The 24,982-nt window shown below is 50.2% G+C and overlaps 1 protein-coding gene across 1 annotated transcript in view; it reads left to right on the top strand.

Moving 5' to 3' along the window:
- The first annotated feature begins 4,527 nt into the window (after positions 1 to 4,527).
- Asb18 (ankyrin repeat and SOCS box containing 18) overlaps positions 4,528 to 24,982 on the top strand; it is a 63,145-nt gene continuing 42,690 nt past the window's right edge. Inside the window, exons 1-2 of the mRNA XM_046439896.2 lie at positions 4,528 to 4,930; positions 23,002 to 23,124. Coding sequence (XP_046295852.1) covers positions 4,726 to 4,930; positions 23,002 to 23,124 — 328 coding nt within the window. The 5' untranslated portion in view covers positions 4,528 to 4,725. The remainder of the gene's footprint in view (positions 4,931 to 23,001; positions 23,125 to 24,982) is intronic.

Below are 24,982 nucleotides of genomic sequence, written 5' to 3'. Positions count from 1 at the left end.
TCACATCGTCAACCACCCAGAATTGCCTGGCCCTAGCAGGGCTCCGAAGTGTTTGCTGCATGAAACTTCCATGTTATTTCGTTTGGGTTGTCGTATTAATGGAAAATATATGAACCTCCAACTGAACCGGTCTCTCCTTGTGCCTTTGCAAATCATGACCCAAAGAGAAAAAAATCTTGCAAGAGTTGCTGTTGAATTTCTGCATATCTGGTCTCTAACTCCTGCATTGTTCCCAACCTTTGTAACCACTGAGGAAATGGAATCGGAATCTGTTGTCTCCTTGCACAGAGACCTGCCATCAAGACCCCACTCCAATGCCACTCTACAAAGAGGTGCAGTGGGCCAGTGAGCAAGCCCGTTCCATCACACAACAGTCGATTCACTGACACAGATATCTTGGTTGTGAATGACATGCCTAAAATGCTATGAAAGGCTTGTTTAAAAGGAATTCAGAAGACCCTCCAGCCAAACGGAAAAGCTCTGGCCTCAGGGACAAGCATCTGTGTCACTCCAGCAGGGAATTAAGAGTCGCCATGTTAGTCCACTTTGTTGCTATGATGATACCCAAGGCATGCTACTTTGTAAATTAAAGAAAGTTTATTTGGGCTCATGATTCTGGAGATGAAAGGTTGAAAGATGTCACCTGGTGATGCCCTTCCTGCTGGCAGAGCCCCAAAGTGTCACAGGGCATCACATGGTAAAGGACAGAAGCACACATGTCTGTGTGTCTGGGCTCTCTCCCTCTTCTTACAAAGCCACCAGGAGTCCATCATGGAGCTTGAACCTAATAACTTGAATCCCAACAATTTCCCAAAAGCCCTACCTCCAAATACCGTAGTGAGACATGTCTCCACCCTTTGAAGACCTCGCCATGAGGGCCAAACTCCATCGTGCCCCACGGGAGACAAGCCACAGTGAACCACAGCAGCTGCAAACAAGACCCTGGGAGCGGGGAGAGAAGAGGAAGAAGAAAGACAGAAAGAAACTCTGCCCAAGAACAAAGCCCCAGTTTAACCTGGACCTGGGAAGGTTGGGCAGCTAGACTGGGAGGGGAGAGTGACCCAATAGTACCCACAGGAATTCTCATGGGAACCATGGGCAGAAGGAGCAGCCCCAGACTCTCCACAGGGAGTGGGAACATGGCAGGCTCAATGAAGATGTGGGCCCAGAAGTGGGCCTCGGTCACTTGAGTCCATTTGTACATGGACCACACTTGTCCCTTACCTGAGGTCCACAGGGTTGGCACATTTGAGACTCTCCATTTCTCCCCGGCCAGGACCCTGTTTTGGCAACTGACTCTCACTGCTGTTCAATCCTAACATGGGGCTGACATGTAACTGGACTCCACCCATGTCCACTCACTCTCCAAGCTCGGTCAGCTCCTGGTAAAATTGCTCAAAACCAAAAGGATAGATAGAGAAGAAGCTGCGGGTCCAGCAGTCACAGAAGGTACACTTTGGGGCTCTGAACAACTACACCAAACTCCACCGTAACTAAAAGCCAGTGCTTTTCAGTTTTGCTGGAGGGTCTTCTGAATTCCTTTTAAACAAGCCTTTCACAGCATTTTAGCCACTGAGCCTGATCTCACTGGACACAAACCATGGGACATAACATAAAAAACTCCCCCTAGAACCTGCGTGCTTCTCCCCGAGGATCTGTGCTGCTAGCCCCCCGCCCCGGACATTTGTAAACACAAAGACGTGAGTCAGTACAGCGTGTCACTGAAAATACATGACTTATGGCACCTGATAATGACTGTTTAAAAATTAAACTAGAACGATGAACGACCTTTATCTGATTCAGAGAAGCCGGGATGTGTCTGCCATTGATTGCTTAAACACATTTTGCACCCTTCAAGGACAATTGCTGAAGGAGAAAATCAAATATATGATCTCCAAGAAGTGAAGGGGGAAGTCTTGCCACTGGGTCCCTTTCTCCTCAGGAACAGTCCAGGCTAAGAGGGGTTGGGTGGGGAACAGCGGTCACACGAGCTATCGAAAAATAAATAAATAAAGAGGAAGAAATAGAGATTAGAAGATTTCATACTGAAATAAAGAAATTCATGTTGCCTTAAATATAATTTGTGTTCGTTACATTTCAATTCCTAATTTATACATAGCAGGGTTGATAAAGAATTACATTATAACAAAATTAGCCAGAATAATTAGCATAGCGTATGTGCCACTGATTAAACACCCAGCGGATAGCGCGGTAATTAAGATCAGAGAGAGCCGGATTTTGAGGCTTTGTCATCTTGTTATCTGCCTAACAAGTGCTTCATCTTTACCTCCCTTCTGATTTGAAGTTTGATATCAGCCTCTAATAATGCTCATTTGATTTTTTAAATCACCTCTCCCGATGGAGATCATTTTTCCTGTGGTCACCACCCTCCCTCTCTGAGTTGACACCAATGTGCTAAATTCCTTCTGGAAGTAAAGCATTTATAGGGCATTTGCACTTGGAAATTCAAGCTCACAACTCTTTCAAATCCCTAATTCTTTGGGCTGGGGAAACGTGTCTGGCGTGTGTGAGACCCTGGGTTCCATTTCATCCCCAGCATAAAGCAAACAAAACCCCTAACTCTTTGGGCAAAGAAGGCACTCGAGGCCAGTGGCTGTGCTGAGGAAGAGTTCCCGTCTGCTTCCTGGGTGGCAGCCAGTGCCTGTGACTCCAGTGATTCCAACGTCCCCACAGGGTCCAGTTTTCAGTGCATGTGGCTTGAAGGCGGTTGCCCGAGTGACCCTGGACTTGCTGGTGACAAGCCGGGCCCAGGAGGCCTGGCTCCCCCACTTGGGGTCTGGGGCTGGCTGCTTGCAGCAAACCCTTGGTGGCTTTGCCCTGAGACAGGAAGTAGCCATCAGCCAAGAATGGGGAGCCGTTCCTCACCTCTGCCTGCATTTTTGCGGAGTCTCTTTAGGCAGAAACTGAGACCCGTCTGTGATTCAAAGGCAGAGCGAGCACACAACCTACCGGGGAAACCTTCACCTCCCGGGACACAGCACACAAACAGCACCAGCACTAACGCGGGGACCCGGGCACAGCCAGCGCCGGGCAGAGGGTGAGGGCCTCAGGAGCCAGCCTTCCCTTCTCCCTGCTTCGGGCCCCTCCGCCTGCTGACCTTCATCTCCTCGGCCTCCCCTCTGCCAAGCTCCGACTACGGGTCCAGTCCAAGGACAGGAAAAGGGAAGCAATGTTCCCGCTCAGTCAGGACAGCAAAGGGCTTCCCAGACGACACCCCAGACTCCCCAGACAGACACCCCAGACACCCCAGACAGACACTCCAAACAGACACCCCAGACAGACACCCCAGGCACCCCAGACAGACACCCCAGACACCACAGACACCCCAGACTCCCCAGACCCCCCAGACAGACACCCCAGACTCCCCAGACAGACACCCCAGACACCACAGACAGACACTCCAAACAGACACCCCAGACAGACACCACAGACCCCCCAGACAGACACCCCAGACTCCCCAGACACCCCAGCGCAGAGCACACCTGCTCTCACGGCAGAACCTCGTCGTGAGGGAGGCTGGAACACCGAGTGGCCAGCGGTGGAGACGGGATTTAAACCACCGTGAGTCACCCCCACGGGCTGGTCACGTTCCACAAGGTCATATGCAGGAGCCGAGTGGAGAAGAGAGTTTTCCCGAGGAGCAGAAGCAGCGGGATGAGAGAGCTTAAGGGACTGATTCGCCAACTGCAGAGACTTGGTAGGTCTGAAGCCACAGGGCAGGCCGCCCGGGGACAGCTGCACTGGGTTCCAAGGCTGTGCGCTGGCAGATTCCTCGCTGCCCGGAGGGCCATCTGTCCTGGCTGGGCCTTCACCCATTACCCTTTATTCCAAGTCCACTGAGTCTAAGTTAATCTCATCCAAAAAACACCTTCTCAGAAACATCCAGAATAAGGTGAGGCCACAACACACTTAGAGTTAGAAGGAAACTGCTGGGACAGCCATGTTGTGCACAGATTGACACTGGGACACCCAGGAGTACAGGAGGCAGTGGCCACCTTGAGAAAATAGCCCGCCCGCTCCCCAGGAGTGCAGGTAAATCAGGACAGGGCTTTGCTCCTGCATGGGTGGGCACTGTCACTTTGAGCCAAGTTTATCAGCCTTGGTGTGGGGGGGCAGCTAATGTTAGGTTGCTTCCTGTGTCCCCTGGTCTGTGCTTCTGTCCCCAGCTGAGAAAGAGTTCCTGTCTATGGTTTTGTCCTTCTTTGAGACCAGCCAGTCCATCTCTGAATTCAGAAACCCAAGTTCCCCTTGCATTCTGTTCAGTTGAAGGCCCGTCCACGTCACGGTGCCCACACTGTCCTTTTAGATGAAGTAGAGTGTGAGGGACAGAAAGTCAGAAAATGTTCTCTTCAACAAGCAGAGAGCCAGCCCGTCCCGGGGGACAGTGTCCAAAGTTTCCGGATAGAACCGCACTTTTGACAAAGGAGACATTCAACAATGCTTCCAAGAGCTTCCTTTGAAAAGGCTGGCTCTTCCTCTCCCAGCACCACAGACACGTCCACCGCCCCCATCGAGAATAGCTCTTCCCTGCGCCCGGGAAGACGACCTCACAGCTGCCCGGGGCCAGTGGCCCTGGCTGTAAGGGAGCCACAGAACCTCAGCTATTTATAGCCCCCGCACCACTCCCTCCCCAGGCAGCTGCTGACTTTGGCCTGAGATTAGAGGAAGAGAAGAAAGACAGATCCCCACACAAAGGACATTACAATGTTCAGCTCGGATGACCTGCCCGACTACCCTGTCAATTCAGACTTGGTGAGGAGACTGAAGGCCGCCCTGGACGCCAACGATGAGGGTTCACTGAGGGAGCTGATCGGCAGGGAGGTGGAGCCAGTGGACGCGGTCATCGAGCTGGCCAACGACGACTGGATGAAGGACCCCTCCGCGCAGCTGCCGTCTGGCGTGCTGCTAGGTAACCAGGATGAGGCCCATGGGGGAAGGAGGTGGCTAACTCCCACACCAGGGTGGGCCATTCCTGAGTAGAGGGGCCGACGGCGGGAAGGGGCCAGGACGGTGGTTGGATATCAGATTCCTACTGCAAAGATACCAATCGTAACGGAGCGAGATTCTCCAAAGATATGGTATTTATTAGGGAGTGGGCATTGCAAGGGGAACACCATGTGCCATAGTGAACCGCGTGCAAATCGAGGAGGCAGAGGCCAGGGGCAGAGCTGGAGGCAAATGAGAAGGGCCACATATTTGCAAACAACAGCCCTTGGCTACAAGGATCGACAGCCAGCATTCGGCATCCATCCGAGGCTGGACGGGCAGTGGCTGGGCAAATGGCCCTACAGAAGCATTTTCTGTGCAAGGTCACGGTGGCCTCTGTACAAGGCTGTGGCTCTGGCAGAGCCCTTGGTGCAGTCTTGGTTTCCGGGCACACGTGTGGGGCCCCTCCTTTATACCCTCACGGCTTTACCTGCTGTCTGTCAGGATTGACATGGTGACTTCATCTGGGTTCTGATGGCTTTCACATAAACACACACCGCACCCAGCCTGGTGGGTGTGTCACAGGACCAACAGCACAGCACCCCACAAGATGATTCAAAGGAGAAATCCACCCTGGGTGCCCCGTCCTGGCACAGGGGCTGTTGTTGGGTCTCTGTGTTCTCCCACACTGGTCCGTCTGCCTCTTTATAACCGCATCATAGACAGCATTTTGTGCTCTTTCTTGAGATCCAAAAACCTGCTTTCCATGTTGCCACCTAGGCTCCTGAATTTGTGTTAGTCAGCTCTTTGTTGCTGTGACCCAAGTACCTGACAAGAACAACTTAGAGGAGGAAAAGTTTATTTGGCACACCCTTTCAGAGGTTCAGTCTGTGGTCACCTGACACCACTGCTGTGCATCCAGGTGAGGCAGAAGAGCCTGGTGGGAGGCTGTGGAGGAGGAAAGCCGCACTGATCAGGTTGTGGTTCTCATGACCTAATCCTGAGCTTTGTGGGACACCTCATCTCCAACCCCTGACCCCTGCAGAGGTGATTGATCACAAAACGTCATGGGAGGAGGGTATCGGTTTCTATTTTTGTTCCTGTAAATAATGCTGAAACTAGCATCTTCATTAGAATCCACATGACTTTTTTCTTATTTGGGGTTTATCCTTAGGATACATTCCTAGGAGCCCATTACTGGAATGGGAATATAAATTTCCTTGAGTATAATTCAAATTGTTTTCCAAAATGACTTCTATTCCCTCTGACAGCGAGCTGTTTGCCACGACCTCTCCAACAATGAGCGCCGCAGAAAGGAATCTTCACATTGAAACATTTAAATCACCAACTCAATCATTGTATGTGCGCAATTCTTTGCTGCCTGCTCGTCCATCCTCTCTTTACAGGCCAGGACAAGGGACTTTGCCTCTCTTTGGAGACCTCTTTACATGAAATGTGACTATCTCTTTGAGTGCTTTCTGTCACTTAGTAGAACATCTGCAAGGAACAGGCACAATCCCTTCTTGGGTTTGCTCAGGATGTCTTCCCTGGCCTGATTTACTTTTAACTGTATTCTGCTATCTTCTAGCTGGTGCAATGTGCACCCTGGGAGGCCTGTCTTGGCTGAAGGCTCCTCTCTGCTCTCAGGGGGCTGAAAGGGGGAGCCTTTCTGATCATAAGTGGCAATTTGACTAGGAGTGTTAAACACTGTCCTGACCCACCCTGCTGTGCCCTGTGCCCACCCTTGAGGCTGATCTTTATGAAGTGCATTCATCCATCCCCTGCCCTCTGGTTCCTGTTGGGTGCAGCTTTTAGAAGGTGCTAGAAGAAGGGGAAAGGGCAGGGCATTTGCTCCCCGGGCCCTTCCCTGCCAGGTGGCTGCTGCAATTTTGCAACATCGTCCAGATGGGGACCCCGCTCCTGGCCCGCATCCCCGTCCTCCTCACTGGCCCTTCGGGTGCAGGAATGGAGAACCGCCCCCTGCGGCTCCTCCCCTGCTTGACTGCCCTCTCCTGCGCCCTGTGGTCATGCCTCTGTCTTCTGTGGGATTCTGACTGGAGCAAGGTCGTCTCCACGCATCCTCCTTTGCAGACCTGCCGTGGCCGGCAAAGGCTTGTGCATTTGGAGCTCCTTCCCAGCATCAGTGCTGCTCACGCCTCTGCTGACCTGGCAACCTTCACCGTCCCCGTCACTGGGCTGAATGCTTCAACCAGTGAGATTTGTCTTGGGAAAGCCACACACCCTTCCCTTGGCTCCATCAGCTCGTGGACACCACCGTACACAGGGACCATTCCCTGCTGGATGGCATGATTCCAGAGCACAGGGGCCACGGGAGGCTGAGGACGTGTTTAGGCGCTCAGGTCTGCTGAGAGTCATTTCAGTGCAGGATGATGATACACGGTATGAGTAGGTGCGTGGTGGGGGGTGACTTGTCACTGGTGATTTCATTGCAGACAGAGCAGGCTGCACTTCTCCCAAGGGCAGAGGGAGCCACGTGGTCGGAGTTGTGTGTGTGGCGTGCCACTCTGACTAAACTGGGAAATTAGGGCTTGAAGGAGACAAAGAAGGCTGGGAGGTGGGTGTAGTCAGGAGGGGACTGAAGGCAGCTGCCCAGCTGCACCATAGCAAGGGTCTGGGATTAACACAGATGAAGGGACAAAGACGGAGAAGAGCAGGGCTGCTCGTGGGAAGGACTTGGGGAGAGGCAGGAGGCACGCAGAGCGATCTGCTATTCTGTCGCGCGTGAAGTCTGCTCCGTGTGTGACGGAGTGGAGAGTGGAGGACGAACACGGGGTCAGCACAGGAAACTCCCTCCCAAGAGCCTGTGACGCAGAAGACGTCATCCTGGGCAGCTCATGAGGAGCCCCAGGAAACAGCTGGCTTCGAATGAGGCTCTCCGAGTCAAGCTCAGGTTCTGCCACCAGCAAACTGTGTGACCTCAAGAAAGACACTTTCCCTCTCTGAGCCAGCATCTCCACTTACCAACAAAGATGAGGTTAGAGTATGTTCTCCAAACAGAGGTCCTAAAGTTTCCTGAGAAAATCTCCAGGGTGGGATGAACTGGGAAGGGCTCCTTGCTATCCTACCCCTGGAGACTGGCACTCTGGGGGAGCAAGGGCTCTGAGTGGTCTAACCACAAAGGGACTTACAGAATGCAATCCTGCTCGCCGTGATTTCTCCTCTGACCTCAACTTTGCTGATGACCGTGGAAAGGGGGCTTGCAGATGCTCCTTGGGATCTGCTGGCCTGGGCTGTGAAATGGGTCTCTTCCTTCTCCATGCCGAGGCCAGCATCCCCAGGACTCACGGTCACAGCCCAAGATGGGAGTGTGTTCCTCTGCTCTCAGGGGACACCTGAGGCCTTGCAGAGCATCCTGGAGGAAGCAAGAGCCATTGCATTCAGACAGACACGTGGGGACATGAGAATTTCTGGAACTTGTGGCAGGAGCCTGAATGCAGCCCAGATCAGGAGCAGACGCTGCGAAGAACTGAGGCCCTCGGGAGGAGGAAGGTGAGTGTGAAGGATGGCAACAGCAGGAAGAGGGCCAGGCCAGGAGGGCGGAGAGCCAAGGATGCCCAGCAGGGAGAAAGCATCTGCCGAGGTCATGGCAGCCTCAGCATTTGGGGAAGAGAGAAGAGATTTCCAGGACAGCCTGAGCTGACAGAATTCTGGGAATCATTCAAAAGGAGACAAGGCTGCAAAGACAGGAAAAAGTATCCATTCTCTGCTGGTTGACAGATCACACAGGGATCCCTCTAAAGCTAACCATCCTGTGAATTTTTATTTCCACTAATTTGAAAAGAAGGAAAAATCATTTATTTTGATGTGTCCTGTCCAAGAGAATGCAGAAAATGGCTTTTTCTGGAGAAGTCTTGCAGGTGCCTACGTGCCCTGTGGTGTGGGCAGAGGCTAAAGGAGCAGAAAATTTAGTCCTGCAAATGACAGAGTAAATGTGCCTCCTGAGGTGGGCTGGAGACAGGAGAAAGGTCATCAGTCAGGGTCCCCTTCATGGGGCAACTCACCTGTGCCCTGGCAAAGACACCAGCTCTCTAGCAAGACATGCCTTGGGATGCCCAGCAAGATGCCCCAAAGGGCATGGAAACTTCTCGTGTGCACTCAGCCTGCCCCGGTAAGAACCACTGTGATCCCTCCTGGCTCTGGATTGTCCCCTCCTTGCTCACCCTGCTGCAAGGAGTCCTGTGTTGCCAGCTCTGCATTCCCACCATGGAGACCCTCAACACATGAATGGAGTCCAGCAATGTGTAGTAGGCCATCTATGTGAGAGAGAAAGACACACCTCCTCCTTTGCCAGAGTGTAATACCCTTAGTCTGCATTTAATCGTGAAATGTATGGCTGTCTTAGTCTACTTTCTGATGCTATAACAAAATGCCTGAAGTTGGATACTTTAAAAAGGGAAGACATACCCCTAGTGGTAGTACACACTTGTAATCCTACCTAGGTTTGAAGTCTGGCTTGTGTTGGGAGGAGTGCAGGTTGAGGCCAGCCTGGGCAACTTAGGTGAGAACTTAAAATAAAATACATTTTTAAAAATGGGGGTGGGGGACAGGATGTAGCTCAATGAGAGCATTTACCTAACATGCACGAGGTCCTGGGTTCAATCCCCAGTACTACAAAAAAAGGAAAAAAAGAGGTTTACTTATTTCACAGCTTTGGCAGCTGAACGCCTAAAACCAGGCAGCCCTTGAGCAGAAAAGACAGGATGAGAAAGGAAGCCAGAGATCAGGAGGGGCCCATCTTGCTCTTTTCAACACAATTTTTCTCCGAATATCTCACTTGGGCCCCAGGAGGTCTGCACTCACCCCTCTGAGAGTGTGTCCCCTGTGACTTCGTCACCTCCCACTAGGCCACACTTCTGAGAGGCCCCGCCAGCTCCCAGAGCACCATACTCCTCTGGGGAAGTGTGGGACCAAGCTTCCAGCCATGAGCCTTTGGTAGTCACCCTGAGACCATGTCCGGACCATGGCCCTGGCTTCTATGTCTATTCCCACTGATATTTCAAACTCAGACGCACCTCCTCGAGGGCAAGACCTTGCCTAACACTTAGTGCCCAGACCTCACACAGGCTACAGATTGGGGTACAGTGACTGCCACAGGCCAGCCAGACTTCTCGGCTGGTATTTGGGGGGGGGGGGGCAACTGCACTTCCATAGACACATCTGGAATTCGTTTTTCTGCAAAGGAATGTTTCATTCTATTTTCTTCCAAAGCCGTCTAACTACCATCTAACATGGTGAGCACTGCATTAATTGTCCTTGTGCCTGTTCGTCACCAACCGGCCCACTTGGCACCAAGAACACAGAGAGGGAGAAAGGACGACTGGGGGAGGGTGGCGAGGCCCATCTTGCCCCCCATATGCATCAACTGCACAATCTGGTAACTGGTGTAATCAAACTACTTGAGGAACAACTGATTACTAATTGCTATTATTAAGGATGTCAGCATCCTATGATTTTGCTGCTGATATATTATATACAAGTCAAGATGCTACTTGAATTCCTGATTGAAATAGAAAAATAGAGGCATTCTGTTGTGTTTGGGGTAATGGTATTTAAGCATCCAGAGGAAAGTTAAAGAAATACTAATTGGGTCTTTATTAAGAGATCTGTATAGGTGGAGAATGAGCGTGGGTAAACGGGCAGTGGACACGTGCGCACCCGGGAAGCTGGGGTCCGTGTTTTGAATTACACTTCTCGTCCACAGCTGGACGCTAGGCCGACCCTGGGGCCGTATCCACCACCCCAGTGGGCCGTCCTTCCTCAGGCACCGGGTGACAAACAGCTGGACCTCAGCTAAGCCAGCGCAGCTCCGGCCTCCTCTTAAAGCGCAATGAGGTGCGCATGCGCGTGGACCTTGGCACAGTGAGAGGAGCGAAAGGCCACCAGTGAGGTGAACCGGTTCCCACCGGCGCTCTGCCACTACCCAGGTGACCTTGAATGCATCAGCCCATCTGTCCGATGAAAAGTTGTGCTACGATTGTATACAATGAATCAAAATGCATTCTGCTGTCATATATACCTAATTATAATGAATTAATTAATGAATGAAAGATAAAAGAAAGAAAAAAGATGATATTATTCCGGATCAACCCCAAGGGTCTATACAAATTGGACTAACTCGGGTTCTAAGTCTGACTTGTGTCAGGGAGGTTAGTAGCACTCCTTCCCACCCCAGGTGCCTTCCCAGGAGTGGCTCAGCCTCTCAGGGCCTGTGTAGGCCTTCCCCTGCCTTCACCAGAAGGGCTCTGAGGCCACTTTCAGGTCAGCTGGGCAGTGAAGCTATCAGATGGGAGGCTGGTGGAAAGCTGCACATACAGACCAAGCAACCATATCTCAGTTAGACCTCGAACCCGCCTAACCTACAGGCAGAGGGGAGACCCAACAACTCACAGTGATTATTTTCCAGCAGAGGAAAATGAGGCTCAGAGAAGTTGAGCTGCATATCTGAAGCCCCACAGCCAAGGGCCAGCACAAATCCAGTGCACTCCTGGTACTCCATGTTGCCTGCAGTTGCATGCTTACATCCTGCATTTTGCAGATGGGACCCTGAGGCTTTCTTGTATGCACTTACTGGTGAATGGACAGTAAGGAGCAGAGTAAAACCCAGATGTTTCCTGTTTTGTAATCAAGGCCTCTTGCTGCCTGCCCAACCAGTGGCACTATGCAGGAAAATTCATGAAGAAATGTCCCCTGTGAAGCTCTTTTGAATTGAGAGTAGCACACACATGTATATACACACATGCACACACACATTCACGCACATGAGCATAAACACACATGCACCCACAATATCAATAGCCTGAAGTCCCCGGGTTCAGCAAAAGTGTTCAGGGAAAAAAAAACAAACATGGATGGTTGAGTGGGGTGCTCCTCTGAAGAATAAAAGCAGAAACTAGAAGCAGGAGGTCACCCATGACAGGGAAAGAAAGAGAAGCATCTACCAACTCAGCTGCTCACGCGGCCAGAGAATGTGGGGGCAGGGAGACCCTGCTCGAAGCAAAATGAAATTAAACCTTTCTAAGCACTTATAAATCAGCACCTAATGACACTATCCCACCACCAGCCTGAGCATTGCTCTTATTACTTTGATTCACAAGCCAGGAAAAGATCCGGAATTATGCACAAATTATTGTCCCATCTTCTTAATTAACGCTGATTGCAAAATTCTTGCTAAAGTCCTTGCTAACAGACTCAATTATGCGCTGCCTGAATTGATTCACCCAGATCAAGTGGAATTTATTAGAAATACACTTTCCTACAATAACATCAGATTATCTTTGAATATAGTTAAATTATTTAGGAATAAAATGGCTGCTGCTGCAGCCCCTGCTTTAGATACAGAAAAATATCTCTCCCCACCTAAAATTAGAATATTTCTTTGCTTTCTACAAGATAGCTCCCCCACCCTGGGCGCTTATTTTTCCCAGAAGCAGGTTGGATCACACTGTGATGAGATTAGATGCACGCCTTAGAGCTAATGGTCCAGCTTCAAAGGCATATGGGAAGGAAGGAAAACCCTACAGGGTCGCGTCTATGCTACCCCCAGTATGAACCGTCACTGCCTCTGGAACACGGTGAAATTGCAATTAGACTAAATCAGGATATTTTCAGAATCAAAATTGAGAAACAGGCTAATAAAGAAATAATGTATGCTGATGACATCCTTCTATTAGCATCACTCCCGAGCACACTGGAGAGGTTCGAAAGAACAAAAAGAAACGAGGATAATAGGGAAGAGGATGTTGTGCCTTCCAAGATGAATGCGGCGGCTGCCTGCAATGGAGGGCTCTGCTTCAGAATGCAACACTCCTAGGGGACGTGGTGCAAGTGGCAAGCACACTCCCTGGTCCCACCTACCTGCTCCACTTCCTGTCACCTCCTAATACCAACTTCAGCACCCAGAGGTTGAACAGGGACTAGGTTGGTCTTATTCACCATATCTGGGCACATAATAGCTCTAAAATAAATATTTATGGGCCAAGTAGCACAGCTATTAGGAATAGCAGTCTCCCAGATTGGCCTTGCAATTATGAGCATGCTCTGAGAGGGTGTGATGGACAGAAATAAGCCAAAGAGAGGAAGTGGAGTTTCCAAGGGAGATACAGCAGGGAGAAAGGAATAGGACCCATCTGGAACTGGGGTGTGGGTCTGTGTTGTGGGACTGTACCCATGAGGACACAAACTCTAGATGTAGTGGCTACACTTGTTTGCAAAGGCAGTGAGGAGCCATTCAGCAGAGGAATGAGATCATATGACTTGGAAAAATGAAAAAGAGAACCATGTGACTCTTTCACATAGGTAGGAAGGCTAGAGCCGAGAAAGTGAAGCCGGGAGACTCGTCCGACTGTCTGCTCACGCCCTCCCCAAGCCCCTTCCCCGCTTGCTATGAGAATCCCTCCACAAAGTGCCCACCTGGAAAGTGCCCCTCGACGCTGGGGTTGGTCTCATTCTTGTCAACAGTGGGTTAACAGCACATCAAGGATGACAGAAGAAAGAAAAAGAACCTGCGAATGTGAAAACATATCAATACAAAGTTCCCAGTCTGAAGAACAGAAACTAAAATGTCTGGGAATAAAAATGACCCAGGACTGGGGATCAGATAAAAGCTCTAATGTATTCAACTGGAGAGGAAGAAAGAGAAAGAGAATGGACAGAAAAAAAAGATCAAAGAAATAACCACCAAGCTGTGCCAAAAATTTAGAGGTAGAAGACATAAATTTACAAGTTCAAGTTCAGCAGACCTCAAGCAGGGCAGACTCAATTACACTGAGGCTCTTTTACCTGGAAAATAAGGACCAGGTTTCACTAGAGTGGGGGAGGGAGAAGCGTGCCCAGAGAAGGCTGGCATGCCCGCCTGCACCACCCACGGCAAGGGCTCCCTCCTGCCCCGCCAGCCCTGCCGGGACCAGCTGCCTGGCTTTATGAATAAAGTTTTATTGGAGTGCAGCCACGTCCTGCCTTCATACAGCATCTCTGGCTGCTCTCATGCTGCCACAGAGCTGATCCGTCACCACAGAGACCACACAGCCCTGAGATAAGACCTGAGATATTTATTCTCTGGACTTCACAGAAAAAGGTTGGTGAGCCCTGTCCAACCACAGACAGGCTCCATTTTGCGGCAGGAATCAGAGGACCTACCTGACCTGTGCGCTCCCAAGACTGGCGGGTTGCAGGGCTGCTCGGAGCCTGGTGGGAAGCAGGTGTCGTTCTGGGGGTGCCGGACACTGAGGGGGACAGTGAGCATTGAGAGTGTTCATAGCAGCCCAACATTCCCGTGTGAGGACGTGTAATTGTGTGTGTTTTTTCCTTTTTTCTTTAAGTGATTGATTTTCATTGGATTTTGAAAAGAATCAGTTGTAACAGATCAGGATTTAAAAAACAAAAACAAAACCCTCCCTGGCCTTCACCTCTGGTGTGGAGTGAAGGTCTAATCTGTGGTGAGGGGCCATTGTTTCTGGCCCTCCTCTGCCTTTGCGTGCAGTCTCCTCTGCCGGCTGCTCCTGTCCTAGTACCTGCTGACCGCCATCCTTCCCGGTGGCTCAGGGGCCTGGGGCCTCACAGTTGGGTGCTGGGTGGAGTTTGACCCACAGGACGTTTTCTAGGATCAACACCTAGGAAGCCTGTTGGCAGTAGGAGAAGGGACTCTTGTGACACCGCCTGATGGTGCCTTGGCTAGCTGCAGTCACAGCTCTGGAGCTAACTGGCTTGACATAGTTTTCCCACCTTGGATCCAAATGGCAAGGTCTCTCTACCTGCACCTGGACCTGCCTGTGGGTCTGGCCACGTCGGGCAGGGTGCCCGGGTGAGGCAGCTCTCGGCCCCTCCTTCAAACCTTAGGGAACTGACAGCTGCAGTGACAAGTCTCCCCAACACTGGGGTCTGTGTCCACCCACGTCCAGGCCTCGCCTCGCCCCAGCTCCGAACCTCAGACCCACGGCCTCACTGGTTTCCTTCCCACCCAGGTCCCCTCTGCCTGACCCCGCCACCTGGCTTCCAGATAGCCCCCTTGTTAGTGATGCCCACCTCTCACTCTGCCCAGGGCCTCCAGCTCCAGACAGCAGGTAAAGAGGAGGAAACAGACACCCCAGAAGAACACACCATCCTCGTCCTGTTTCCTGGCTCTGCTAGGGTGACCCCTGGAGGATGCTGTCCCAGCCACCCTCCCTGCCACTCGGACGCCTCACCTAGCACGTCACCCCGGTGCAGTGACCACTGAACTCCGCTTGCCCGTGAATGGTCGCCACGTCTCTCCTGCCAAATCTGACACTGCTCCCTGGCGAGGACCTCCACTCTCTCCCTTTGTGCTTCTAGAATCTGAAAAATGCTCAGGACATGTAAGTTCAATGTGCATCCCCCAACTGAATAGGAATTCACCCTCTCACCTGCAAATTAGGGAAGTATCAGCCTCAATAAACTCTCCCAAAACTCAAATTTTAAAAAAAACTTTCATAATTTAGTAGGCAAAAGAAAAAAATTGACTTATATTTTAAATTAGAAAAATGTAATATTTTGTGTGTTAAATATTCATTCATATTTTAATAATGCTCACTGTTTTCTTTTGGAGTTTAAAGTTCTAACTTTTTGCCAATAAAAAAAATAATTCCAACGAACTCTCAGTCCATCAGACACAGTGGCAATGGGACCTAAAGAGGCCCCAGGGAGACCTCCCTACGCAGCAGCAGGCTCGGAGACTTCTAAAAGGGACACTGAGGATGATCAGCATAACAATCAGACAAACCAACTTCAAGAGAGAAGTATTTTGCTCCCTGTGTGAGATTCATAAAAAACAATCAGTCTGAACATGCAATTTGTCTCAAGAGGCAGAAGCTGCAATTTCATCATGTAATTAAATCCCCATGACAGTTGTAAAGAAACTTCGTCACCTTTATCAGGGAAAGTGTTGATGATATGCTTTCCAGCAATGTCCCCAGAGCCTATAAATGTCCTTCCAGGGCTATTTGCTCCGGGCTCTGCAGGCCAGGATCTGGCGGCTGGGTTTTCCACTCAACCACAGTTGATGCTCAGTGTTCAAGGGCACCTTTGTTTCTAAGCTCCCCAAAAAAAAGCCCTCCTGGGCTGTCAGTGCAAGCAGCACTTGACCTTTGGATAAGATCACATTAATAATGAGAAGTGACTTCATTGTTTTGCATTCTCTGCACTGCGCTCGGTAGCAACATTGGGAAAATAAGTTATGAAGGTGGTTTGTGCTCCCCCCCACACCATTGTGTTCTTCCACATGATGAGAATGAGATTTCTTAATAATGTGAAATCAGTACAGACAATTTAAGTCATTATTAATAGATACAGTTGATCTGAAGAAGTAAAATGTTGTAATGTTTTGTTAAATGAGGTGTGATGTGCTAACGTTGTTATTCAGACAGGAGGTTAGGATATTTAACATGTTTGATGTTAATGTCTATGTGACTAACTCTGGTGAATATGTCTTAGAAGTCATGAAAACAGAGCCCTACCCACCTGCCAGCTTCTTATTTTTAAAAAATTCAAACAAAAAAAATTTTTAAATGGACCCCTCCGGGGAGGAGAGGTGAATGAAGAGTAGTGTTTAGAAATTTTGTAGGGAGATTAAGACCAGGGAAGGGGAGTGAAAGTGAACCACTGTCAGGTCTGCAGCCACCATGTTGTTGAGGGTAACGTCATCCTAGGCCCAGTGGAGTCAGCCCACCGCCATCTGTATAAACTGTCATCCAGGGAGGGCAGATCGACCCCGCCAGCCTATCCACGGGTGTGTAAGAGTGTGCATGGAATCTCATGTGTCCTCAGGCTCTGGCCTCTTGCCCTCTTCTCTCCAGTTACAGGGACCCTTGTATCTAGGAGGAGGTCAGATATTTTCCAATGACCCAGGAGAGAGTCAGAACCTTGGCCCTTCCCCAAGAACACGAAAAAATGACAGGGGTATCCTGCTGCCTCCAAAAACCTTCCTCTTGGCCAGAGGCATGGAAGTTGCTGTGTGGAGAAGAAGCTGGTCCCGTAATCACGCTGTCACCAGCCCCACGTCCAGGCCCAGCCAGACGGTTCCACAGAGCACCAGCAGAGCTGACCCTCAGAACTGCTGGGGGAAAGAGAACATCTGTCACCTCAGTGACAGGATACCATGGTCCCAATGTTGCCGTGAAAATAATAATTACCTCTCAAACACTGTCATTCCTGTATCCCATTAGAATTTCAAGTAGATTTCACCTTTTTCATCTCATTTGATCCAGAAAGAAAAATCCCTGTCTATACTACAAAACACAGTTATGAAAAACTAGTTTTCGTGCCTCCTGTAGACAACACATAATGCTTATTATTCAAGTCCTAAGAATATTCTTTGCAAAATTACATTCGAAATCAAGGTACTACATGGCTGGGTATTGAAGAAACTTAGTCTATTGACTCAGTTATCCACACACAAGCTCAGCATCCTCTCCTGCTTCCTTTCTCTAAATTCTTTCCACACTCTGTAATAAAAGGCCACAGAACTACCTGTGTGTGGTACCCTGCCATGGCCGCCCATACAACGAGCGTCCTCTATTCAAAGAGGGACCGCTGGATAGTTCGTCTGAAGAACTAAGAACACCAAGCGTACTTACTGATTTGGAGAAGCTTGAACTCATCAGAGCCTCATTCTTCCAAGGGGGGCACTGTGTTCATTCAGGAGCAACGTCTCTGACCAGCTCCCCGAAGCAGGAGCCGGAACGCTGCAGGGACTGAGAAAGCATGGAACCACACTGCAAAGGAAAGGGTCAGGATTTTAATGGTGCCACCAGGGAGAGAGGAAGCCGAGCAGGTTGGAGAAAGGTGGGATGAGGCTGTGCAGACTGTGATCAACCCACTCAGCCCACTCACCACGCTCATCCGTGTTGTTAGGGCTAGCGTACAAACAGGCTCACCTAGAAAACTCCACGGAGCTCCCATGTGCACCAGCATGGGGCAGAGCAGGAGGAAGACAGTCCCCAGGCACACAGAGGTGGAGGCCAAGCCAGGGGCTCTAGGGAGACTCTCACGTCTTCAAGCCAGGGCCTTGGTGACTGAGGGAACCCAAGCGGACACCTGGCTGACAGTTTCTCTGGCTGCACATTCACGCTTTGCATGTTGTGAAGCAGCTTCCCTGACTTGCTGCATTTATGCCATCTAAACATGGGCGCCAACATCAACTCACCCACAGTCCCAAACACTCTGAGCTTACAAAGAAGAAAGAGAAAAATCTAGAAAGAGCAACAGGAGAAGCCACAGCAAGGAGCGGCAGCTTATGCCACAAAATTCACAAGGAAACAGGATCCTGTGTGTCAGAAGTTTGGATGTCAGATCGGGGCGTGGATGGACTCAGCCCTTTGCTCTGGCCTGTTACCATCTTTAGGAACTCTGACTGTGTCCTGCTCCATGCCACCTTTCTGATACCCAACTCTGCATGTGCTCAAGGTCGGGCTGAAGCCAGGCTCTGTGGCTTCCTTTCGGAGCAGTGGTTCCCGGCTCTGCTGCCCGTTAGCAGCACCTGGAGAGTTTCTGGCAGTCCTGAGCCATGCTGAGCCCGACACCACCCCAGAGCCTCTCTGCCCCAGAGCCGGGCACCAGCAATCGTTACAGCTCATGGGCGAGTCCACCTCATGGCCGAGGTTTGAGGCACTCTTCTAGAGGCATTGTGTATATTATTTCTCCAGGTTGAGTTTTTTAACCAAATTTTCCCAAAGAAAGATGTTGGGATCCCCTCTCCTGAGGTCATGGAAAGCGCACCCTGAAGAATCTAAATGCAGAGTTCCTCAGCCCAAGCCAAGGAGGCTGGAAGGCTGCAGGCGGCAGCACAGCAACAGCTCCCACACCAGGCTCGTTCCTGTGGGGCACGATGACCCTGTTTAAGGAGAAACACAAGGCCCCAGCGGCGCGACCTGCTGTGTACTTTAGGTGTCTGTGTCCTGGCATTTAATGAGAACATAGCCTGTTTTGCCACTGGGGAAAATGTTTCTTAGAACTAGCCAATCAGTTCCCTGTCTCCCATGTGTTTTGCTGTAGTTAAGATCCTGTAAAGGGAGTGCTGTGCGAGAACAGGGCAGGCTGGAGCTCTGCAGGCCCAGCTCCCCACAGTAAACACACTGTCAGTTTTAGGACTCAGCGTCTTCCTACACAATTGTGGGACGGAATGCTCAGCACAAAGACACATCGTTTTTTCAACTTCTCCCAAAAGTTTTCATAACACTTTCCATTAAACATTGAGATACACACAATGGCTGCTACAGCCCCTCCTTGGAAGTGAATAACCAAGTCACCAGAGACAATTCTTCTGGTCCACCTGGCCATGTTCTTAGGGACTCCCCGAGCTCCAAGTGATCCCAGTCCTTTTCTAAATATTCCCAGACCATCGTTTCCATAATGCCATGAGGGGACTTTCCCAGGGCTAATGTGAAGCTCGAGAATCTGAGGAATCCCTATTCTTTTCCAATTTGACAACTAAAACTCCAGCCTTCAGGTCCTGATGTTCCACCAAAATTCCCTCAAAAATTCTGGCAACTTCGGATGCATATTTACTCTTGAAAGAAGCTGAGCTTTCCTGTGGATGAAGGTAGCAGAGCAGAGAAGACTTGAGTTGCATCTTGAGGCTAGGCCCTGGGTTTGACAAGCTGAGGGATGAAGGCGATAAAAATGACACAAAAATAGCTTGACCAACAAGGTATGGATGGCAAAACTGGGGTGCAGGGGGCAAGGAGGAGCCCAACCAGGAACACTGGGTCAGGTAACAGTGACACTTGAATCCCTAAAGGATGTCACCCAGCAGGCGAGAAAGAACGGTAACCAACTCTTGTCTACTGGGGTCCCCTGGCCACTGCTCTTTCCTGAGTGATCCTTGCTGGTAGGGGTACTGTCATTTACACCTCTGAATCCCCAAAATTCCTACCCTGAAACATAAAGATTACATAAATGTTTATTGAACAAATACATGAATGGAAGGGTTGGTTTTCAGGTTTGTTTATTTAATATAAGTGTCAACAGTGTATCTATTCTTGTCTTTAAAAAAAAAAAAAAACTCTGTGCCAGGCCTTTGGAGTCACCCCCATGCCCCACTTATGAGGCAGTGCTGTCATCGTGGGCTATTTTTAAAGCTCTCACAAAGCACCAAGCCTGTTCTTGACCACTACTCCCCACTACTGAAATCAAGCTTGGATATTTAGGGAGCTGTTGACAAAAACACATGGAAGCTAAATTTAGCCTAGAAGGACGTAGAGTGGCCTCTCCCCTGGACTCCCCTCAGAGCCCCATCCCTTTTTAAAATACCCCACAACAAATTATATCAAGTACAAAAAAAAAAATCCTCCAGTTTAAAGTGAAATGCCACTCAAGCAGGGTCATATTAAAGTTGTGCTTGAGCCAGGTATGGTGGCACACACCTGAATCCCAGCCCCTAGGGAGGCTGAGACAGGAGGATCATGAGTTCAAAGCCAACCTCAGCAACTTAGCTAGGCTCTAAGCAACTCAGTGACACCCTGTCGCTAAGTAAAATACAGAAAAGGACATGGGATGTGCCTCAGTGGTTAAGTGCCCCTGGGTTCAATCCCTGGTGCTGATAATAATGATAATAACACAGTTGTGCTTGAATAAGTCTTTCAGAAATCTAATTACAAATAATCAGTTGTAGAAAAAATGGCCCAACGGCTATGCTTGGAGTAATGAAATATCGGAGGAGCCTAACATTGCTACTAAAAAACGGAGCAACTATGTACGGCTCATGTCCAGGCGGCCCGACCCCAGGCATAGCTGTCCCTCACCGACATGAGCCTCTGCTTTTATGGCATGATCAGTACCTGAATCTGTCTGTGTGAGGACCACCCCGACAGACAGACAGGGCCCATCGCCCCAGCACATCCTCTGTGGCGCAGCAGTGGGTTTGACCTTTTGTGGGCAACCTCTGGGCCTCGGGTCGGTCTGTGCCCACAGTGGTGCCTGGACTCAGTCCACGCCAAGGGTGAAGGCACGCCTTCCTCTGCCGGACTCCCTTGGTTGGAGGTGTTCAGGAAGGGGCAGCCCAGAGACCAGGTTACTGTCAGAAATAAGGAGCCTGTTTGTTCTGGGGCCCACAGCTCTGGGGGAGCTCAGAGAGGAGGGGAGTCACCGGCAGCCTCCATGTGCAGAACAGAGACGGGACATGGGGTAAGAGGCTGCTTGTGAATTCTGACTGTGACGGAGGACGTGCTGCCTGGATGAACTCTCCAGCTTGACTTCACGTCTGCCTTCCTGTCGCTTCTGAGCTGTTTACTGGATTGCAACACCACATGGGCACGAGATGCGTGGGTCCCGTGTCTCCTGCTGGCAGGGCATGGATGGCGGATATATCACCCCCCCTGGGCTCAGCTCTCCTGGCAGACCTCACTGTTCCTCCCTCAGCCAGGCACAACCCTCCTGACCCTCTTCCTGCCTTTATCATGATGCATGTGGACAGACCAACTTCCTAGGGAGAATGAGCAAGAGCCATAAAGTATGTGAGTGTGTGTGTGTGTGTGATAGTTTGATTTACAATATAAGGTGGGAAAAGAGCTTTATTTAAAGCCCTGAACTAAAACTGTAGTAAATAACAACTATTCCTATACAAAATGCTTGAGACCAGAAGTGTTTGAGATTTTAGAGTTTTTCAGATTTTGGAACATTTGTGTAGATTTTACTAGTTGAGCACCCCGAATCCAAAACACTCCAAAATCCAAAATTACATATCAAAAAGGTTCAGATTTTGGAGCATTTTAGATTTTCAGATTAGGAATGCTCACATATGGTTAGTTATTAATTTTTTTAAAAAAAACTAATTATTCTGGTTTTTTTATAATTGTGGCATTTCTCATCTTGAGCAAGGATGCACATTTAGGGATATATTCTCAGTCACTGGAAGTAACTACAGGCCGCCGCCACCTCAGAGGATGCCTGAGGGAAGTCCTGGTGTCCCCACCAAGGGACACTCATGCAGAGCCTGGTCATTTGCAGCCTCCAGCTGGGCCTGCTTCTTAGGGGCTGATGCAGCCCTCAGATCAAATGTTCACTCACTGGTGGCCACAGCCACAGAGACAGAGAGTGAGACAGGAAGCAGAAGGAGGCCCTGCAGAGTGGGCAGGAGAGGCCTCGCCTACTTTTTAATGGTGTATTAGTAAGAATTACGAATGAGCCTTTGCTGGGAGGGGTTGGCTAGCTCTCTCCACTTCAAGACCAGGAGTCAACTTTTTCCTGCAAAGAGCTGGAGAATAAAACTGTTCTGGCTTTGTGGGCCATCTGTCACTGTCAAACCTATGCAAGCCTGCCAGGCTGAGTTTGAAAGCAGCAGCAGACAACATGGACATGAATGAGACGGAGGGGATCCAGTAAACTGTATTCATGGACACTGAAATTTGAATTCCTGTCATTGTACATGTCAGGAAATAGTCCTCTTTTGATTTTTTTTTCCCCAAGCATTTATAAATTAGAAACCATTCTTAGTTCCCAAGCCATTCAAAACCAGCACGGAGAACACCGACAAGGGAGGGTCTTTCAGCTCCATCCTCCTGACAGTGGAAACTATGAGAGAGTACACTCTGAGCAGCAGAGAGGCATCTGGGGAGTCATCCACCCAAACAGCAGATGAAAGAGAAGAGTCCATCACAGCTAAACGTGTGTGCTGGGCATCTTCCCCAGACACGCGGAGAGCAGTTTTGAGATAGACAGATGTGTCTTTCTCTGAGGCTAGCATCTATAGAGTCACAGGGGTGGCTGAGCACTGTGGCATCTCAGTGATCATATGACCCTGGTCATATCAAGTAACCATTATCACATCAGAGTCCACAGGAGTTATAAATATACCACCATCGGGCCCCAACTGGAGGACAATTGAGTAATGACAATAGAAATAGCTCACACTCTACAAGACCATCTTTCCCCTCCTAAAGACTTGTTCTGAAATCAACTGCTTTGTAATGGAGAGACGGCCAGAGCCCATCACAAGAAAGCTTCAGATCTTTCAGAAGATGGAAAAAGAGCCTCAGGTTAGAGCAGGGTCCCCGGAGCTGGAGTACCATGCCGCACTGGTGGCAGGAGACCTGGACCATATTCAGCCTCTCATGGACCAGTTTTTCCAGGATGCCAACATAGTATTTGAGATCAGCAAGGATGAGATGGAGTGGCAGGTGAAATCCCCAGCTACGTTTGGGCTGTCAGGTACCCTCTGCCTTTAAAGCTCAGTTGTGTGTTTCTAAGGAGCTACTAACACTCTCGGAACATACGGGGCACGTGTGTTTGTTGGGCAAGTGGACACTGTGTTTAAGGAGAGTCTCTAAGCAAAGGACATCTGTAAACGAAATTTGGTCTTTGTGGGTTTTAAGATGTGGGGTTTTGGTGATGGGATATGAGAGACGCAATCAGAAAAGCAAAACAACCAGTGAGAAATGCCCATCTGATAATGCTCCATCTGCCTCTTGCCTAGAAAAGGGAGCTGGCTTAGATGCCGATGAGCCAGCCCCTACACTTGGCAGCCAGGGAGGCAAGAGCCAGAGGAGGAGAGTCAGGCCCCTGGCATGCAGCTCTGTGGAAGGCCCTTCTATGAATCCATGATTGCCACAGCCTCAGGGAGAGCTGTGCCCCAGCCATCCCACACATAAAGGTCAAGAGGCGCATAGCAGACCTTCCTCCTGGAAGCCAGGGAGGCTGGAGAATGAAACCCCAGGTCCTTGTGTCATATTTGTCTGAGTACACTCTTGATGCCTGGATGTGGTCACCTGGGCCCAGGCAGGCAAGCAAGACCCCAAGGGAAGAGAAGCCTCCCCACCCCACCTGGATGTGCAGATGCTTGCTGACCACCTGGCTACATCCAGGCTTCTTGGCTGGCAGTTGCACTGGGACCCCCCTACCCAGGGCCCATGTGCTAGAATCCACTGCAACTCTGCCAGACATGGGGATTTGAGAATCTGCTGCCAGTTGGGCCAGGGGCGAGTGTCCATGCCCCTGACCTGTGAGCTCTGGCAGACAAGGAATGTGGAAGGTCCATGTCCAGAGACCCAGCATGATTTGGTTTATACCTCACACGGGGAGAAGGGGATAAAGCAGAGCACCATGGAAGGACTGAGCAGCTCTAACCCACATGAGGAGACAGGGCTGCAGGGAAGGCAGGCGTCATTGCCATCAGGCTCACTGCCTCCCAGCTGAGCCTCTCCAGGCCTCCTCTCCTTCACCTGCCCCTGCCCCGAACCAAGAATGCCACCTGCTTCAATACTTGAGCCATGTTTGTGTTATTTTGCAGGCTGGGGATTGAACCCAAGGCCTTGAGCATGCCAGACAAGCTCTCTACCACTAAGCTATACCACAGCCCTATTTATGTTTTATTTTGAGGCAGGGTCTCACTGAATTTCCCAGATTAGAACTTGATCCTCCTGCCTCAGCCTCCCAGATAAGTGGGGATGTCAGGTGAGCTCCACCACACATGGATGCCACCTGTATCTTTTTAGTCACATGCTTCCTGGCCCTGCACTTACTCATATGCTCAAGCCTCAAATTTCAAATAGATGCTAATTTTAACCCATCTCTTACATGTCTGAATTCAAAGTCTGGGTTCTATTCTCCTCAGTAACCTTCCTGTCCCTAAGCTCTGCTGCTTTCTGTGGCACGTCTGCCCAACAGCAGGCACAGCCTGCCAACAGAGAAGGGATGGGAAATGCAGCCCAAAGACTTAGCACTGGCCTGAGGCTCTGTGCACACTGGGAAGGGAGGGAAGATGGGGCAGCCTGGATCCCAAGCTCTTGGGCCCAGCTCTCCAACTTCCCTGAAGCAGAAATACCCCCGGCTGAACAGTGCACCTGCTCTGCACTCTCTTGCACAAAGACTTCCTGGTGGGCAGTTCCAGCCCCCCATGGCAGCTCTGAGGAAGGGAGTGCTCTGGGTACAGGCTGTAGGTTCACAGTGGCCAACTCCTGCAGCCCACAGTCCCAGGAGCGGTTGGCATGGGGAGTGCACAGTGAGAATCTTCAATCCATGTTCGTCCTGGTGGGAGACCAACAGGGTCAGGGATTTATGGGAAGCTAAC

The sequence above is a fragment of the Marmota monax genome, unplaced genomic scaffold, assembly GCF_021218885.2.
Source record: "Marmota monax isolate L192 unplaced genomic scaffold, Marmota_monax_Labrador192_F-V1.1 WCK01_AAM20220418_F8-fsc00041, whole genome shotgun sequence".
NCBI lineage: Eukaryota > Metazoa > Chordata > Mammalia > Rodentia > Sciuridae > Marmota > Marmota monax.
The sequence above is the reverse complement of the archived record's forward strand: the minus strand, read 5'-3'. Positions and strand labels throughout refer to the sequence as shown.